The 18014-nt window shown below is 41.1% G+C and overlaps 3 protein-coding genes across 11 annotated transcripts in view; all 3 read left to right on the top strand.

The window, feature by feature from the left end:
• carmil1 (capping protein regulator and myosin 1 linker 1) overlaps positions 1-3678 on the top strand; it is a 31225-nt gene extending 27547 nt beyond the window's left edge. For 5 of the 6 annotated variants that reach the window (XM_019350845.2, XM_019350847.2, XM_019350846.2 and 2 more), the window contains 2 exons: positions 255-407; positions 891-3678. In XM_019350845.2, the coding sequence (XP_019206390.1) occupies positions 255-407; positions 891-1000 (263 nt within the window). In that variant the 3' untranslated portion in view covers positions 1001-3678. The remainder of the gene's footprint in view (positions 1-254; positions 408-890) is intronic. The other variant, XM_019350848.2, reaches the window with a different exon arrangement.
• A 78-nt stretch (positions 3679-3756) lies between these two features.
• Positions 3757-10336, top strand: LOC100708303 (secretagogin). Its single transcript, XM_005463687.4, has 11 exons — positions 3757-4006; positions 4723-4793; positions 5116-5211; positions 5371-5460; positions 6946-7002; positions 7199-7276; positions 7370-7425; positions 8222-8267; positions 8416-8475; positions 8783-8851; positions 9721-10336. Exons 1-11 carry the CDS (start codon positions 3937-3939, stop codon positions 9844-9846), a joined length of 819 nt encoding a protein of 272 aa, XP_005463744.1. The 5' UTR covers positions 3757-3936; the 3' UTR covers positions 9847-10336.
• Positions 10337-12172: 1836 nt separating this feature from the next.
• LOC102078739 (ataxin-2 homolog) lies at positions 12173-14022 on the top strand. 4 transcript variants are annotated; one of them, XM_025902624.1, is made up of 4 exons: positions 12173-12324; positions 12407-12924; positions 13060-13299; positions 13384-14022. In XM_025902624.1, exons 1-3 carry the CDS (start codon positions 12207-12209, stop codon positions 13291-13293), a joined length of 870 nt encoding a protein of 289 aa, XP_025758409.1. In that variant the 5' UTR covers positions 12173-12206; the 3' UTR covers positions 13294-13299; positions 13384-14022. The 4 variants fall into 4 exon arrangements, with proteins under 4 accessions (XP_025758409.1, XP_025758408.1, XP_025758407.1 ...); XM_025902623.1 differs by having other exon boundaries at positions 13018-13299; XM_025902622.1 differs by having other exon boundaries at positions 12407-13095; positions 13150-13299.
• Positions 14023-18014: the final 3992 nt, after the last annotated feature.

Here is an 18014-nt window from a genome sequence, read left to right as displayed (position 1 = left end):
TCAAGTGGCCATTAGAGGAACTGCAGTTTTTGGCACATTATTTATTTCCTTCTTAATTTTCATTAGTTTGTGTGATACTGTCTTCATCCTGTAGGATAGCAGCTTCTGACTTCCAACACTTACCTTTGCATTCGGTAGTTTATGTCTGCTGTTCACGTCCACCCTGAGAAATTAAATGAGACCGCTGAGAGTTTTCAGCTTCAAATTCGTGTCAGTCTTTACTGACCGTGTGATCCTATATCCTTCTCTTCCAGCAGGTGAGAATCCCGCAGACGGCGATGTGTTTGATGGATCCGTCGTGGTGTCTGGCGCGGGCAGCCAACGGTCGTCATCTCTGAAGAGGACAGTCAACCTTTCAGCTCCAAGCGAGGACAACCGAGAGCGCACCAAGTCCCTCCCTGCCTACGGTACAACCAGTCACACTTACAGCCACTGTATGTTGGTGCTCGATGGATCAGTCAGGAGGATGATCTGCTGTATTCTGTCTCTCCCATCAGACAGAGGAGAGACGTCAATCTTTTTTCTTCTTTTCATCAGGTTTACAGAGATGAGCTGAAACCATTTATGCTTTCGGCTCAGAGTGCAAAGCATCAAAAGATGTTTTTAATGCCCAGAACATCACGAGTAATCTGACAGCAAAACTTCAGGTCACAGCAGCTCGCAGCATCCTCCCTGCTGATCCGGTCTCGTACTGTATGAATAATAATCACATCCTCTTTTTAGAAAAACAAACAAACCTCATAGTAAAATATACAGACTGTATTTCACAGGCTTGAGGTGGTGTTACAGTACATCATCATCATCATCATCATCATCATCATCATCATCATCATCATCATCATTATTATTATCATCTTTATTATGTTTGTATTGTTTTCCCTTCTCTGCAGTGAGGCCTCCATCTCTGTCTGACGCACCTCTGAGTCCAGCTGATGAAGAGGTCGATCTCAAGTCTAACAAATCAGAGGACGAGTCCAGTGACGACACTACTTCAGTCTGACACCTGTAAGGTGTTTGCAGTCACCTAAATCCTGCTCAGCCACCTTTAAGGAGGCCGATCTCGTTCATACGGACAAAGACACAGATGTAGATATTTTTCTTTGTACGTGCAGCGGACGCTACACTTTGTCATGCTGTTATCAGTGGGAATTTCCCGACCTCGGATTAGTCCCAGCTGTCCGGCTACGTGCACATCAAAACAACCCCACCGCTGTTTCTGTCCGAAGCTCTAGGACCATAAAGAGCAGGCAGATGGGTTTTATCTGGTACAGAGACAATCTGTGGCTGCTTAGATAAACATACTCAGCAATAAAAAGCTCACTTAGTCCGAAGCACTGAGGAAAATGAGTCTGACTTATTGTTTTTGTGCGACTGTAAGAAGGTCGAAGCTGTTTGGTCTGAACTGCCAGCAGACAAAATTTTTGGTTTTTTTTTCCTCCAAATCTTTCTTAATTATCTTTAAATCAGCAAATTCAAAGCAGCTGCTTGCTGCAAACACTTGGCCCAAACTAGTCGAAAACTTGTGTTTACACAATTTTTCGTTGCTCCGTTCTGACAGCGAGATTAATCCCACACATACCTGCAGCCTTCTGTAACTGTTCCTTTGAACACAGACTTCCTGTTACCGAGCATCAGAAATGTTTCCCTCTCAGTCACATCTGCTGTTTCTCCCCTCGTCACTTGTCACTGCTGATTAATGTGATCAACATCCGAGTACAGCATGTCACCCAGTTAGGCCACAAACTACATAAAACTACGAATCACACTGCACATTGTGACGATGATGTTTCCTCGAAGACACGCGTGTGTTTGAGAGAGAGTCCACTCCATGGACTTTGGGATATTGGAGTAAGACAGGCAGCAGAAAAGGAACAAGCTGAACTCCGGCCCGGAACATTAAAAGCAGTGTGACTGGAGGTTGGAGATGCTTTATATCAGCAACGTATTAGCTTGTAACAATGTAACAGATGTTGATTTATATGTAAAAGTCCTGCACTCCAGCTCTAATGTCATAACACAGAATTAAGTTTAAGGGTTAATGTCCACAACCAGCCAGCAGGCTGAGATGATTCCTGCTGTTCTCATTTAGGATTTTTGTGGGATCGGGACAAAATACAGAGTAAGGTAACGATTGTTAAACCAGACACAATGCAGTGTATTTCATTAGAGCCAGGGTGAAATAACCTGACACATCAGATTATTTCTTATTTTTATTTTTTAATCAAGATCGAGATGTAAAATTTTAGCGACATAAACACAGGCTGAGCGTCAGAGGAACAGTGAGTCGATGCTGCGTTTATGTCGACTGGACTGTAAATGCTGCTTTGGTCCACGTTCACTTCCGACTGCAAACCTCCAATTAGAGCCTTACAGTCACCGCGGAGGGAAATGATACAGACGCCTCATTTCATCCACAGCTTGGCCTTCAGCCCAGTTGAACAGTGGGTTTGAACCCAAAAAAACAGCTGCTACACTCATTTCACGTGATGTGAACACAGCAAAAAACCTCAGCAGGTGGAGACAGAGAGCAGCTCATGCTCCTTTTATTTATTTGCTCAAAGACAGGCAAAGGTAAGCTAACAAGGAGAAGGGTAATATTAAGATTTGAGGTCCAAAATTTAAAGGAACAGTTCACCCCAAACTCACGTTTGCATGTTTTCCCCCACTTGTGTTTCTGTATATCTGTATCTGGATTGTGTTGGTGTGGGTTCCCCACTTTTAGTTATTTTGTTTTTCTTGAACATGAAGTGCACAGTAGTTCTTGAAGCACCAAGAAAATACACCTGAAAACCTCTTTGCAGAAGTCACGACCCTGTTACTCATGAAGTCCACAAACTTTGCTGTGAGCAGTTTCATGTGGGAACTCTTTTCTTTCTACCACACTACAACCATCCAACAGAGCATGTACCTGCGATGGGACGCTGATTCCTGTTACAGGATGTAAACACTGTTGGAGTCCAGTAGAGCTGTAATGTTAGTTGTCTGCATGCTTCTCTGGGCTGGTAGAACTATTGTAGGAATAACAGTTCCTACGTGAAGCTGCTCTCTTCACGGCTTTTAGAGGGTTTTTTGACGAGCCGGTCATGATGTCTGGAAAGACGCATCACTGCCGAGCTATTCAAATGTACTTTTTGGCACTTTGAGCACCCCGAGGTGAGATCACATCTCTGCAGCTGATCTCTCTAAAAAGAAATAATATAGTTGTAAAAGCAGAACCACAGGTTCAGAGGAAGAAATGGTAAATTTGACTTGGAGGTGAACTGTCCTGTAATGTTTATTTGGTTATATCTAAATGAAAATGACCAGTGCAATGAGCGAACGTGTATCCGAAACATCAAACTGCCTTTTGTAAATGTCACCATCTGTTACTCTTCTGCTATCACGAGTCCATAAAGGTTCAGTGTTTAAAAAAACAAAGTGATTTCTGTTCATGTACTGCTGCCCTCACTGATGTATTATGTAAATATGAGCCGACATGTTTAAGACGCTGTTTATAGAATAAGAGGAGTTTGTATCATGTGATTTAACTCGGTTTTGATTTTTTCATTTGAAATACTTGGTGATGGTTTTTCTTTTTTATCTGTTTTTATAGATTTACTGTAAATGTGACATCACACTGTCAGATATTTCTGTATTTGAATGTTTATACCAATAAATATTATTTTACTTGTCTCTCTCTCTCGCTCTCTCGCTCTCGCTCTCTTTACACGCCTGTCTGTTGGGCACTCTCACTCACCCCTCCCTTCATATATACAAGCCACCAAGTCTTTATGCTCATTTGGCTGATTTCAGGAGACGCCTGAAGGTGAAGTCTGAGCAGATTTTATTGCAGGGGGACAGACCGTCTTTGTCTCTCTGTGAGGACGTCAGACTCGATTGTTTCCTTCCTTTTCTTTTCTTGCCCCAGTCTCTGCCTGTAGACTGGCCCAAAGCACCATGGACAGCACACTGGACAGACTGGACGCTGCAGGATTCTTACAGATCTGGCAACATTTTGACATAAATGGTAAGAAGACAAGCTTTTTAATATATTTAAAAATATCTGGCATCCAAACTATATAAATTGATTTGAATTTGCTATTACTGCTTCTAAATACAAAGTGCAAAACTTGATGTGATATGAAACCAGTGAGATTTAAAAAGACTTTTTTTTTAACTGAGCTGGGAAGATCATGTTACAGCAGCTTAACAAACACAAACCAATAACCAAATAAAATAATAGCTTAATAACGTACAGTAGATCAATAAAATGGAACACGACACAAAGAAATGTAAAATAATGATGGAATTAAAATCAAACTACAATCAAATACAAAAATAAACTAATAAATTAAAGTATTATGAATGTAAGTGGAAATGGGAGATGACAAATAAGTGTGAACAGGTTTCAATCAAGCTGTTGAGACTGTGCAGGATTTGCTGTTAGATTTTAAAAAGTTCCAGCCTCATCTTTGTGACTTTAAGAGGAAACTCTTAAGTATTTATCTGAATTATAAAAAATTAATTTTAAACAAACTACATTGTTTGGAAAGATTGTAACTATCGCAGTAAATCCTGTTATGATCTGTTTGCAGCAGGCTGCTACTGTTGCAGTCACTGTTTCTCAGCTGGACGTAAAACAGCTCGTGCAGAAGAACTGAGGGAATTTTATTAGTGTCACACACAGGCAGTTATACTTGAGAGTATGTGACAGAAAAGAACATCATTTTGTTTCTGTCTTAGACGATGGCTGCATCGAAGCCAGTGAGCTGGAGGCCTTCTTTAAACACACGTTGCACAAACTCGGGATGAAGGTAAGAGATCCGTCTCTGAGTGTGGTTAATGATGAGTGAGTCGCTTCCTGTTGGCCAAACGAGGCTCTGAACTACAGTTTGTCCTTTTTAACACTTCCACTGGTAGATATAAGAGTCAGACACGATCAAATTCTATAAAGACAACTATGGTAACTGATGGTTTTTGGTAGCATTTTTGATTTTTCTGGTTCGGCTGTCACATTTGAAGGCCTTGAAAACTTCACTGTAACTCCCAGAGGTTAAAACATACGAAGTAAACAGGACCCAGAAATGCCCAAAACTCATTAGATGCAGACTGATGTCTATGAGATGCTGTTTTCAGAAGGAGGAGGTAACTGAGGACAAAATCAGAAGGCTGAAAGAGAAGTTCATGCCTGCGTGTGACATCGCAGCTGACGGACGTCTCCAGATCCAAGAGGTACGATTACACCTGTTGAACAGAGAAGTAGTCAGCCCTCAGTGTGTCCTGTCAGGAACCAACAATCCTACAACACTCCTGCACAAACAAACATACATTTAAAAAAGAATAGTGTCAACTGAACTCAACAACAGATTCTTCTGTATGTCACCTTTTCAGCTGGCCACACTGATGCTGCCAGAGGAGGAGAACTTCCTACTTCTGTTCCGCAGAGAGACGCCGCTGGACAACAGTGTGGAGTTTATGAGGGTGAGGGTCAAAGGTCAACAAATAATGGCGTGATGAAGAATGGAGGAGGAGGATGGTTATTTAATGAGTAACAAACAGTGTGGAAGAACGTTTCACAAATCAGAGATTGATCAATATTCTTATACCTCAGTTTGTTTGAAGACCTAAACATGTATTTAGATTTAGATATTTTGAAATTATTAGTATTGTTATTATTGTTTCCTTTTGGTATTTATTTACAACTTTCTAAAACACCACAAGTCACAAAATGCTCAGAATTATAATTACATAGAAACATAATGCATGCAAATAAAACAAAATACTACATGAAACTGTAAAGGCTTGAACCTTTTAATTTAATAGACAATCCCTGTCTCATCATTCATTACAAATGACGTCCCTCTGCAGCCCCTAATCTCTTTGCAGTGCAAGAGTGTTCAGCTGTTGCTAACTGATCACACCTGGTGAGGTGTGGATAAAGGCATACCTGAGGCAGGCTTTCGGGGAGACACCCCAGCTATTTTCAGCTAACTTATCATGTCATTTAAAATTAAATCTCTTCTTTGTGAAATTCTGGAATTAGTCTCCATATTTATGTTGCAGCTTTTGAGTTGGATCATAACAGAGGAGAAACTTGATTTATTTTTAACCGTGTTCACTCTGGTAAAAACACGTTGGAAAGCTCCACCTTCTCTGGTTTCCTCCTTGGACACTATTGTTTCAGTTTCTTTAAACAGCTTCTTGCTGACACCATCCTCACCCCGTTCTCTGCTTCACCTCGAGCTAACCACGTTTCCTTATATAGGAAAATGAGGAAAATTCCTCACTAACACATGGTGAAAGCACAACCATCCATTTACACTGCAATTATCATATGAGAAACATCATCATCCACCTCTGGCCAGTCTCCCATTCAAGGTCGCCTCCTTGTGGACCTCTCGTTCTCTTCCTGTGCAGCTGATTTTTACATCACGTTTTGTGTGCTTTTGCAATTTGACCACTGACTTCAAACTAGCTCAGAAACCAAACATCATCTTCAACAAACTGACCTGACTTTCATGTCAACAATGATCAGTATTGATGAAGGTCGATCCAAGTTTTCACAAAGAGAGTTGGAAACCACGCGAACCACAGTGTGTGCCATCATGCAGATGTTCTGGGCACACCAGCATGAGGTTTGCTCACCATCTGATCTACTGTCCAGATTTGGCTTCCTGTGACTTTTGCAATCTTCCACAACATTGAAGTGAAGTTTCACACACTGTTAGAGATCCACCGTGCATTTAAGACTCACAAGTGCGAGTGGTCAGCGTGGGATTTCCACACAATGATCTAAAAGGTGCAACACGCTGGAAGTGGTCCAAAGGTGAATAAGAAGAGGACCTTGAAGGGGAGACCTGTAGGTTTTAGACTGTTGTCGGTTTGGCTCAGTTTAACCTTCGGCACAAAGATGAACTGTTATTTCATGTTAATGGTTTATTTTTGGGATTTATCCTTTTTTTGCAGATTTGGAGAAACTATGACACAGACAGCAGTGGCTACATCTCAGCTATTGAACTCAAGGTGACTGTTTAAATCTGAGAAAATATCTGAAAATCATGATGGTGATGGTGAAATGATTTCAGACCCCCAAAATCATTGATTTCATTATTGTGTCAAACCCAGATTAGATCATTATTGAGGCTTAATTAAAGTGAAAAACCTCGTTTGGTGGAGTTTCTCTGTAGCGCTGAAGCATCTTTCTTGTGTCTTCCTTCAGGGGTTTCTTCAAGACTTGTTCCTCCAACACGGGAAGACCATCACCCCGAAAAAATTGGAGGAGTACACTGACACCATGGTAACGGGCAGGGAGGTTTGGGACTGAGTGGGTGGGTGGGTGGTGTCAAGTTTGGCTTATCTTCACTCTGGCATGTTTTTTTTCTCCCTCTAGATGAAAATGTTTGACAAAAACAGAGATGGCAGACTGGATCTCAATGACCTGGCCAGGTACTGTTCGAATTGTTTAGCCCATCGCTCAGCTACAAGTGATTTACCACCTTTTTGCAGAGGTGCCTCCAGAACTTTTTCATAGGGGTGGATGGGGGGTGACAACAGGAAATGGTGAGGGGCATACAAAATGACAAAAATTGTATAAGCAGTTCATGTTTCAGCTCATTGCTGGGTGCCTCCCTCTCTGTTGTGCTCACGTTTGTTAAAATTATTACCAACATAGGACAGTCTTCCCACTGAGGGGGCCAGCACATTATGAGGGGTGGCCAGTGACCCACCCCCCACCCCTCGGTGGCACTCCTGCCTTTTCGGTCACTTTGCTGGTCGTTTTCTTTGTTTTTATCAATCAGCCTCTCTGTGTTTCTGTGTTCTTTTGGTTTTAAGGCCTTGCTTGTCACTGTTCTGAGTCTCTTTATGATCTGTTTTTACTCTTTAGCCTAGATCATTTCAAATTCTGTGGTTGTTTTGTATTCTATTTTGTTTTCACTTTCTATTGTTCTGCTTTGAAATATCTTCTTTTTCTGTCTTTGTATCCTGATGAATGAGTTCTGTAGCTCAATACAGAGGCCGTACGACTTCCCTTGTATGTATGCCTTATATCACAGCTCAGTAAACCACACGAGGTCAAAACCACAGTTCACTGTATTTGTGGAAATATTGTGTCATGCAGCAGAGAAGTGTGATAGAGTGTAAATGTTGCAAAAAGTCTTTAAAATCACTCATGAAACCCTTTGAGGGACTGATTTTCTTCCATTGTATTTGTAGCTGACAAACATCTGTTTCTTTTCTCCAGAATTTTGGCCCTAAAAGAAAATTTCCTGCTGAAGTTTAAGATGGATGTAAGTGTAAAGATGTTGAGTTGCAGTGTAAAGTGAATAAACTGCATGTAGCAACAAAGCCACTGTAACTGAATCATATTTAACCCTTTCATCTATACTCAGTTTGGATATGCATGTATTCATATTCAGTGCTCCATTCTGCTCTCAGGCTTGCACTCAGGAAGACAGAAAGAGGGACTTTGAGAAGATATTCGCTCACTATGATGTTGTAAGTGGAATTTTACCCACTGCTCTTTCTCATTGGGCTTGAATGGTTTTGTTGTTTTGTTAATAATACAACCAGAGAGCAGGACTGGTTTACGCAAAGCACATTTTTCAAGCGATAAAACTGATAAATGGTGCTGCATTAGATCAGATGACAATGGAGGCACAAGCAATCATTTAGATGTAGATTTAATAAGGTGAATATAGAAAAAAACTTTGAAGTTCTGACACGCAGTTGTTCTTGATGATAAAATAACATTATTCCACGTGTGTGTGTGTGTGTGTGTGTGTGTGTGTGTGTGTGTGTACAGAGTAAGACGGGTGCACTGGAGGGCCCTGAGGTGGATGGATTTGTCAAGGACATGATGGAGCTGGTGAAGGTATAACTCTTACTTTTACGATCCTGACAGCAGTGTTTTTGCTTAATGCTGGTATTTATTTCTTAATAGTACGGTGGCCCTGAGAGGCCAAACGGACTGCAACTTAAGAAACACCAGCAATAAGAAAAACGCTGCAAAAGCACACAAAAAACACTGGAAATGGGAAAAAAGAAAACAGAAATAGAAAAAAAAACAGAAATAGGAAAGAGCAGATTTTCAAAAGCACAAAGAAGTGTTTCTGGGGAGACAATAACCTGACGGGCCAATTGCAGGAACCAAAATATGCTAAGAATTGCGCTGGGAGACACTTAAAAGAAGTGGAGGATCTGTCGGTTTTGTGAGGAAAGAAAAGATGAGAGGTAAGTGTGTTAGCTTAACTATTAGCCTAAAAATCTGTCATCAGTATTATATGAATCATGAGATTAAAACACATCTACCTAGCATGTTTTGGTTCCTGCAACTGGTCCGTCAGGTTATTGTCTCCCCAGAAACACTTCTTTGTGCTTTTGAAAATCTGCTCTTTCCTATTTCCGTTGTGTTTTGTGTGCTTTTTCAGCGTTTTCCTATTGCTGGTGTTTTCTTAAGTTGCAGTCCGTTTGGCCCCTCAGGGCCACCGTAAAAAATTGCTCTGTTATTGTATGATTTTTGATATCACTCACAAAAATGCAGTTACAGAAAATGGAAGTCCAGGAAGTCTAAACCCATCTCTCTATTCTCTCTATTCTGTAACATTCAAAAAAGCCCTTACAGTACAAGGGTTGGTACGTTCTTTTTAAATAAACCTTTATTTGTTTTAATACCCTGCAGAGACTTTTATTTGAAGTACTTAAATCGACTAAGACTTTCACAGCTATAAATTCTTTCTGCAGCCCAGCATCAGTGGGACAGACCTGGATAAGTTCAGGAAAGCCCTGATGGGTCACTGTGACATCAACGGAGACGGAAAGATCCAAAAGAATGAGCTGGCTCTCTGCCTCGGCCTTAAGCTCAGCTAACTGACCCTGGGAACATTCAAAGAAGTGTATTTTCTTCCGTCCTTCCTCCCTCCCTTCCTTCCTCCCTCCCTTCCTTCCTCCTCTGTTCTCTCTTACTTTTTGTCTTTTTTGTATCATGCTGATTGTCTCAACTCGTCCCTTTTCTTTCTTCTCTCTTCACGTGTGGTTTATTTTCTTATCCCATCCCAGTTTTTGGAGGCATGTTGATAAATGGTGTTGTACTGTATTCCTGTTAACTGGAGCATATTTCTGTAACTGTAAATATCTTTCTTTATTTGAAAATATTTTGCATTAAATGTGGATCCTGTCACAATGACATTACTCTACTGTAGATAAGTGAAACATATCTGCTTTGAATTATTACAATGTTGCTGTTTTGTTTTCCAACGCATGCTGATTCTGCATAATGTGACTAAAACAGTGTTTGCATGACATTATTGTGAAACTAGCAAACATAAAAGAGATTTAATAAAAATGATTTCGGTTTTGTCAGTAGTGTCTCTCTGAACATAAACCACACGACAGGAGTCAGAGATGGACGGCAGGACGACCGACTGCAATCTTTTTTCACTGAAAAACATCAACCTGGCAACAAGAACCACTTTAGATTAATAAAATATCATATAACAGGAAACAGTCCTGTTTATTACTTTGAAAATATACCTTTCATATGCTGTCCCTTCAAATTAATGCTCTAGAACAAGATTTAAGTTTATATTAAAGCCATCTATCCTGAAACTAATCAGAGGATGTGTGAGTTAGGATGAAGTCTCAGAAGCCTGCACTGTGAAACAATTGTAAAAAAAACTCTACATACCCAGGATATCTTTTCTTCTGTTATATTTGGCTTTAACAAATCTCCAAATCTACCTGAGCTTGTTCACATAACATGAGCTCAGTGAGCCATGATGCCATGTATCTGCTTTACCCCAGACAGGAAACAGGCTTGAGATGGGTGATGTTTCAGCTTACGGTCACAGGGTCGGCTACCCCAGCCTCAGCCCCGGCAGCCGACCAACGAGGCCTGCAAACCAAAGCTGGCATCTGGGACTTGGTCGTAACTCTAGGAAGTTAGAGACCCATTCCAGTGGCATCAAGATAACACTACAGATGGTCACAGACTCTGGCAGCCTTTCACAACAGATTAAAGTATCTGTAAGCAGTCTGAACTTTTTCTCCCTTGAAATCCACGAGTTTCGTGTTGAATGGTCAAAAACACGAGTGCACTGAACCTACTAAATGATGTTTCTGGCCTCACTTGCAGGTCCAAGCCTGGCAAAACTTTATTTATTTACTTGAGATATTGACATAAAAATACTTGAACTGTACTTGTGGCTGTGATTGTCACATCAAACAAACACGAGTTTGACACCCGTGGGGGGATCTGCTTCAGGGAGTTCCTTGTGTGATGGGATGAGCTCCAAACCATAAATATACATTTCTTTCAGATGTACCTAACAGCATTAACAACCAGCCGGAGGATAAGCAGACTGAACAGCAATGACTGCAACATATGCAAATTTCGCATTGCCAGTTCCCCCTCCCACCGTGGCATGCATTGTCCCAAAAAATGAGGTCAGCTCAGATTTTGTAGATTTCTTACTTGTTATTTTCCTTCTCCACTGTTGATTTAGAATCACAACCAGCGACTCAGAAAATCCCAATGAATTGCTAAAACTGTTGTAACCTGTTGCTTTTATATGTGTAACAAAACTAGACGAAATAAATGTAATTATTTGGGGTAATTAAGAAGACTGATACAAAACAAATAATGAAATTGAGAAGCTTTTATTAATTGTTTTACCATAGGTAAAACTAAACAAAGAAATAATGTTAAAAGCATTTCTGGAACCATCCATAGTGAAAAAGGGGAACAGCATGTGGGTTTTTTTCATGTTAAATTATCATAAAGCCTGTAGAAACCAAAGGCTTGAATTTTGATTGTTCATTTTGATATATTTCATAATTTAACACCCATTTTTAGATAATAGACCATTAAGACCAATAACGAAAGAGGTACCCTGGCGTGAGGACATGTCAGTTTAAGGTCATTATGCACCACAGATTAAAATGTAAACTCTGTTGTATTTAGGTGGCATAAAAAAAAACTTATGGTTGGATACCTCAAAAAGTAAAATCGGCACATCAAAAGAGACCGGTGCTAAAGTTATGTCATCACTTTGGTCAGTTGATCCTGTAAGTAGACTACAAACTACGCTGGCTAATTAGTTTAATTCCAAACAGCTGCTGAGGTGGTCGGCCTGATTCAAATTAGTGCCATATGATTGGTTCTCAACCTGTTGTTTGATTGCAAATAGCAGTGCATGCTCTACAGGCTGGTGGGTTTTGCTTTGTGAAAGATGGCCTCTGGTTTTCTCCGTTATAGCAGATTTGTTGACATACTGACTTTGTTAAACACACATTGTATTTCCAGGGTGCTGTTGCTCTCACTGTTGGCCTTCAGCAAGCATGCTGAGTGTAAGTATTGATATGTGCAAACGACATTATGCAATCGCTAACCTGTTAGAGCACTGGCCATTTAAAAACCTTTTCTTTCCAGCTCTTACTTACAGGAGTACCTACTCCAGTGGTATTAAGCCTTACTCTGGGATGGCTGAGAATTTTCCACACAACCAGAATCCTGTTTTCAGACATAAGAGCTATGCACAACCCCGAAGTTCTCTGGGTGTTTATGGGCCTGAACATGGGTCACCTGAGAATTCTTACCCCACTGCTGCAGGTATGCCTGGTGGTGCTGGTGCTTCCTCTGGTGGGCCATTAAATGGTTACCATCAACAAGGAAGCATGTCTAGCTACAGATCTGGCTCATCACATTACCAGGGGGATACTGATGGTGCCCTCCAGTCCAAAGATGCCATGTGGGGTTTAGCTTCACCCCAGAAAAGAAACCGGATTGACACAGGAATTGTCTCAAGTTATCCAATTGAGATGCGTTCTGTGCCCCAGTGGCAAAGTAATGAGCACCAGACCCAGCCACACCCTGAGCGAGAACAGTTTAGCGACTTTCAGTCTCGCCCGCTGCCCCAGCAGCCGCGCTACGAGGCCAGCAAGCCCCAGGCCCGGCCTTTCCCCAGCAGCCGCGCTACGAGGCCAGCAAGCCCCAGGCCCGGCCTTTCCCCAGCAGCCGCGCTACGAGGCCAGCAAGCCCAGGCCCGGCCTTTCCCCCAGCAGCCGCGCTACGAGGCCAGCAAGCCCCAGGCCCGGCCTTTCCCCCAGCAGCCGCGCTACGAGGCCAGCAAGCCCCAGGCCCATCCGCGCAGTGAGGCCAATTCTCCAAGTGAAGATGTGCTGCAAAACAAAGCTAGCATGTGGGACTTGGCTATTAACTCCAATGCTGATCCAAGAAGTTTGAGACCCATTCAAGTTTCATCAAGTTATCTCTACAGCTGGCCACAGCAACAGGCACCCTTCTACAACAGATATTAACAATAGGTATTTCTGGATGGTTGTCTTTTGTTTGTTTTGTTTCTAAGATGCTATTTTAAAAAAACACTAACTGGTTTTTGCTCTCCTCAGGTTTCTGACCTCACCTGTGAACAGCTGGTTTTGGCTTGGCATCAGATTTTGTGATATCAATAAAGTACACAGAACTACACTCCCTGGCTGCTGTTTAAAGCTCCTTTGACCATGAGTAAGTTCAGTTTTATGCATGCTCTCATGATAAACTGAGCTGCTCTATAGATCTAGGCTTGTACTGTTGCTACCATAATGTTGCCTTCCAGTATACAAACTGAAGCTGTAAGCCCCAAAGACTGTCACAGAATTGTCTTACAGTTGTGTAGCTTAGCAAAGCAAATCTGCTTAGCTTGTCTTAATGTTTCAACAAGTGTTCAGTGTTCACAACCACAATTTTCACTTCAAGAACAAGGGGTGGAAACATGGCAGTTTAATGCCTTCTATCAATGGCAAAAATTACAGTCCACTCAGGACTACAACCAACCAGATGCTAAACGAAAAATGGTGGTAGTCTGCCAAGCAGGTGCTCACTATCAGGGAAAATTAGGGATTAGCATCAACCAAGGCAGCTCAAAGCACAAGCAGCAATATAGCTTTGAAAGGTGTGGGTGTCAGTTTTTGGGTCCCAATTGTGAACTATGACCATTCCTTCAACATCAGTGTCACATTAGCTGTTCTCTTTTTCTGCCTTAAAGTAAATTGTCCTAATGGGCTCATATTAAAGTTTGTTTTTATTCTATAGAGATTCTCATCTCACTATTCATGTGCCATATTTGTCCTTATGCAAGAAGACTTGAGTCTTGAGTATTAATATAAATATCTCATGGATTTATGATATTCATCAAATGCTACTTCTTTGTCTTTTCACTTTTCTGCTGCTTCTTGCCCAAACACCGTCCCACCCCTCCTCCTCTCTGATAGCTGTTATTAGTTTAGTCGTCTCCAGTTTGGGGAGATAATGACAGTGCTGTTTTTTGGACACTGACTTCCTGTGTGTGTGGTGTTTCTCCCTGTCATTAAGCAGCAAGTCTGTGTGGTTAAAATGACACAGCTTTGACTGCAGGAAACACTGCCAACTTCACCATCCGATCCCAGCTCCAATAAACTACTCACTGCTGGTTTTCAGCTTTCATACTGTCTGTTGCTTGTTTGGGGGTTTCAGCATATTTTCCTTTACTTGAGTTTTACAATAAAGATATTATAGATATTTTATAGCACACTGCTTACAGTACACTGTTGTGGTCTTTGCTTTACATCAAATGAAAATGCACTTTAGTCAAAAGCACATTGCACTTCATCTGCAGTGACATATTTGTTGTATGGATCTTTTACTGGACGTCCCACAATGTCATTTATACAGCGCCAAATCGCAACAACAGTCACCTCAAGGCGCTTTATATTGTAAGGTTAACCCTACAATAATACATACAGAGAAAAACCCAACAATCATATGACCCCCTATGAGCAAGCACTTTGGCAACAGTGGGAAGGAAAAACTCCCTTTTAACAGGAAGAAACCTCCGGCAGAAACTGCATGAAAGGCTGTGGTTTGCAAGGTACCAGATGTAAAGCAACCAAGGCAGATACAGCTGCTTAAATCAGTCAAACTCTATTGAACATTACTTTTCAAAGTGTTTCACAGATTATTAAAAAGCTGATAAAACAAATGGCATGCTTTAATAACGGACATAGAATTAACAACAGAAATCAAAGAAAAAAAATGTTAATTTAAATGAGTAAAACATTACAAAAATAAATTGATAACAATTAGAAAATAAAATAAGCTATAAAGAAAGACAAATTAACTTTATATAAAATACATTAAAAGGAGTACGCCATGGTATAATGAAAGGTACAAAGTGTGTATGAGTTCTGATCAGTGAATAAAACAACATAATCCAATGCTAAATAGAAACTAACAATATTAGAAAACAAAACAGCCATCCCTCTAGTTCAGCTTGTGGCAGGGCTGTCGTTTACCTCACCTGTCATAAGGTGAGGAAAAAACAAAATAAACTGGAAGTAAGTGTGAATATTAGTCAAAACAAGAATTTCAATAATCAGTTCTCATAATCAGTGGGTACATCCTGCACAGGTCAACAGTCTGTTGCAGGGCTAACACAGAGAGACAGACAACCATCCACACTCACATTCACACCTATGGACAATTTACAGTCCCCCACCAACCTAACCTCACTACTTGCATGTCTTTGGACTGTGGGAGGAACCCATAGGAACCCTGTGAGAGAACCCACACAAACATACAAACTCCTGGCCTGGAAGAAATGCTAACCTCCACACTAATGTTCAAATATCATTAAGAGCATTACACACCGTGAGGCAACAGTGCTGACTACTGCACCACCCGAATATCTAATCTAATAGTTTTTTTTCTTTTGTCTTTTTTTGCATCTATTAGTTTCTGACTATTTATTATTTTTTTCTTGAACTTTCTAGAGGTTTGTAGTAGAATAGCTGTTTCTTCTGTTGGAGGAGGCGGCCATCTTGGAAAATGTTATCCCATTAAAATTCTAGTGACTGACAGGATTTTTCAAATTAACGGCTCCAGAGAGACAAACACACAAATGTTGATTCATCACTTTGGAAAGATTTGAACAATTCTCTACTTCTCTAGTTGGTCTAATGTGTTCTCTCATAGAGTCCTCAGAAGTCAAAGAGTAAGTAAGAAGAAACAAAATGACTAAACATGAGCCGTTATGGGGTGGGTGGAGGTGAACGGGTCTGTTCTTTCTGCTTCTTGATAGTTTAAACGACAGAAAACAGAATGCTCTTACAATGCAAGAGGTGACTGTAATGTTTGTTATGTGGTTACATGTAAGTGGATAATGTAATCCATTGTGTGTTGTTGCCATTTTCTGCCAAAGCTTCACTGACTACGTTTGACCATTAGATGTCCTCAAACCTCCATGAACATCAGAAGCGAGACGTCAGGGTGAAGTTTACAGTTACACAGACAAAATAAATCACTGCACAAGACTTCAACATTTATCTATAAGATCAGATCTATCAGCAGAGGTGTGTGTGTGTGTGTGTGTGTGTTTGTGTTCGGTGTGTGTGTGTGTTTGTGTGTGTGTGTGTTTGTGTGTGTGTGTGTGTGAGGTGTGTGTGTGTGTGTGTGTGTGTGTGTGAGGTGTGTGTGTGTGTGTGTGTGTGTGTGAGGTGTGTGTGTGTTTGTGTGTGAGGTGTGTGTGTGTGTGTGAGGTGTGTGTGAGGTGTGTGTGTATGTGTGTGAGGTGTGTGTGTGTGTGTGTGTGTGAGGTGTGTGTGTGTGTGTGTGTGTGTGAGGTGTGTGTGTGAGGTGTGTGTGTGTGTGTGTGAGGTGTGTGTGAGGTGTGTGTGTGTATGTGTGTGTGTGTGTGTGTGTGTGAGGTGTGTGTGTGTGTGTGTGTGTGTGAGGTGTGTGTGTGTGAGGTGTGTGTGTGAGGTGTGTGTGTGTGAGGTGTGTGTGAGGTGTGTGTGTATGTGTGTGAGGTGTGTGTGAGGTGTGTGTGTGTGTGTGTGTGTGTGTGTGTGTGTGAGGTGTGTGTGTGTTTGTGTGTGAGGTGTGTGTGTGTTTGTGTGTGAGGTGTGTGTGAGGTGTGTGTGTATGTGTGTGAGGTGTGTGTGAGGTGTGTGTGTGTGTGTGTGAGGTGTGTGTGTGTGTGTGTGTGTGTGTGAGGTGTGTGTGTGAGGTGTGTGTGTGTGTGTGAGGTGTGTGTGAGGTGTGTGTGTATGTGTGTATGTGTGTGAGGTGTGTGTGAGGTGTGTGTGTGTGTGTGTGTGTGTGTGTGTGAGGTGTGTGTGTGTGTGTGTTTGTGTGTGAGGTGTGTGTGTGTGTGTGTGTGAGGTGTGTGTGTGTGTGAGGGGTGTGTAATAAGTTCAGATCTTAAATCTGAGCAAAACAATCCAACAACACTTTCTTTGTTTCCCGCTTCATGTAAATTGTAGCAAACTTTAAAAATTTACAGATTTTACAACTTTTATTTTGACAGTAATTTATACAAAGAAACGACACAGAGAAACAATTTAAGCTGTGATAAATAAATGACTCTTTTTAATAAATTATGATAATTTCAACACTAATATGTTTTATGAAAAATGTGGGTTCACTGTGAATTTTCATTATTCTGTTTGTTTTAATCTCCTGCTTTTATTGGCTGCTCATGTGATTACTGTGTACATACACACATGCACATGTAAATGAATGCATGAGTGTGAGGAGGATGCCAGGAACAATATGAAAACCGGGAAACACACCTCACCTCACAGGCTGAGCATCAGACTGGTTTACGTGAAAAGATGAAGACTCATCTTTGTGATTTGTATTTTCTGTAGATCGATGTGACTCTCACTAGGGGGCGGTATCATTTCAAATATCTGAGCGATCAAAGCTGTCTTACTCAGGTTTCTATTTCTTTAAAACAAGAGCTCGAAATGAGAATTTATTGAGACTTTTATTGTTCAAGAACACAGGCCCAGCTCGGTAGGTTATTATTGTGTGTGCCTGCATTTAGAAGTTTTGCAAGGATGAAAACTTCACTTGCTGATGTTATCAGCCAAGTACAGACTGATAGTAACCCAAATAAATATTTTAATGACTAATTCTTTTAAATATCCCGCTTTTACTTGTCTAGCTCTAGCAAAACAACCACAATTTACCTTCTTTAGATTTAAATGCTGGAAAAACAACA

Source organism: Oreochromis niloticus, linkage group LG22, assembly GCF_001858045.2.
Source record: "Oreochromis niloticus isolate F11D_XX linkage group LG22, O_niloticus_UMD_NMBU, whole genome shotgun sequence".
Taxonomy (NCBI): Eukaryota; Metazoa; Chordata; class Actinopteri; order Cichliformes; family Cichlidae; genus Oreochromis; species Oreochromis niloticus.
This window is presented reverse-complemented; position numbering and strand designations above follow the sequence as displayed.

Excerpts from the sequence above, each read along its gene's own strand:
- LOC100708303 (XM_005463687.4), top strand. The coding sequence starts at position 3,937 with ATGGACAGCACACTGGACAGACTGGACGCTGCAGGATTCTTACAGATC. Across the intron at positions 4,794-5,115 it reads TGCACAAACTCGGGATGAAG|AAGGAGGAGGTAACTGAGGA; the intron begins GTAAGAGATCCG and ends TGCTGTTTTCAG. Across the intron at positions 7,426-8,221 it reads GATCTCAATGACCTGGCCAG|AATTTTGGCCCTAAAAGAAA; the intron begins GTACTGTTCGAA and ends TCTTTTCTCCAG.
- LOC102078739 (XM_025902621.1), top strand. The coding sequence starts at position 12,207 with ATGGCCTCTGGTTTTCTCCGTTATAGCAGATTTGTTGACATACTGACT. Across the intron at positions 12,325-12,406 it reads CTTCAGCAAGCATGCTGAGT|CTCTTACTTACAGGAGTACC; the intron begins GTAAGTATTGAT and ends TTTTCTTTCCAG.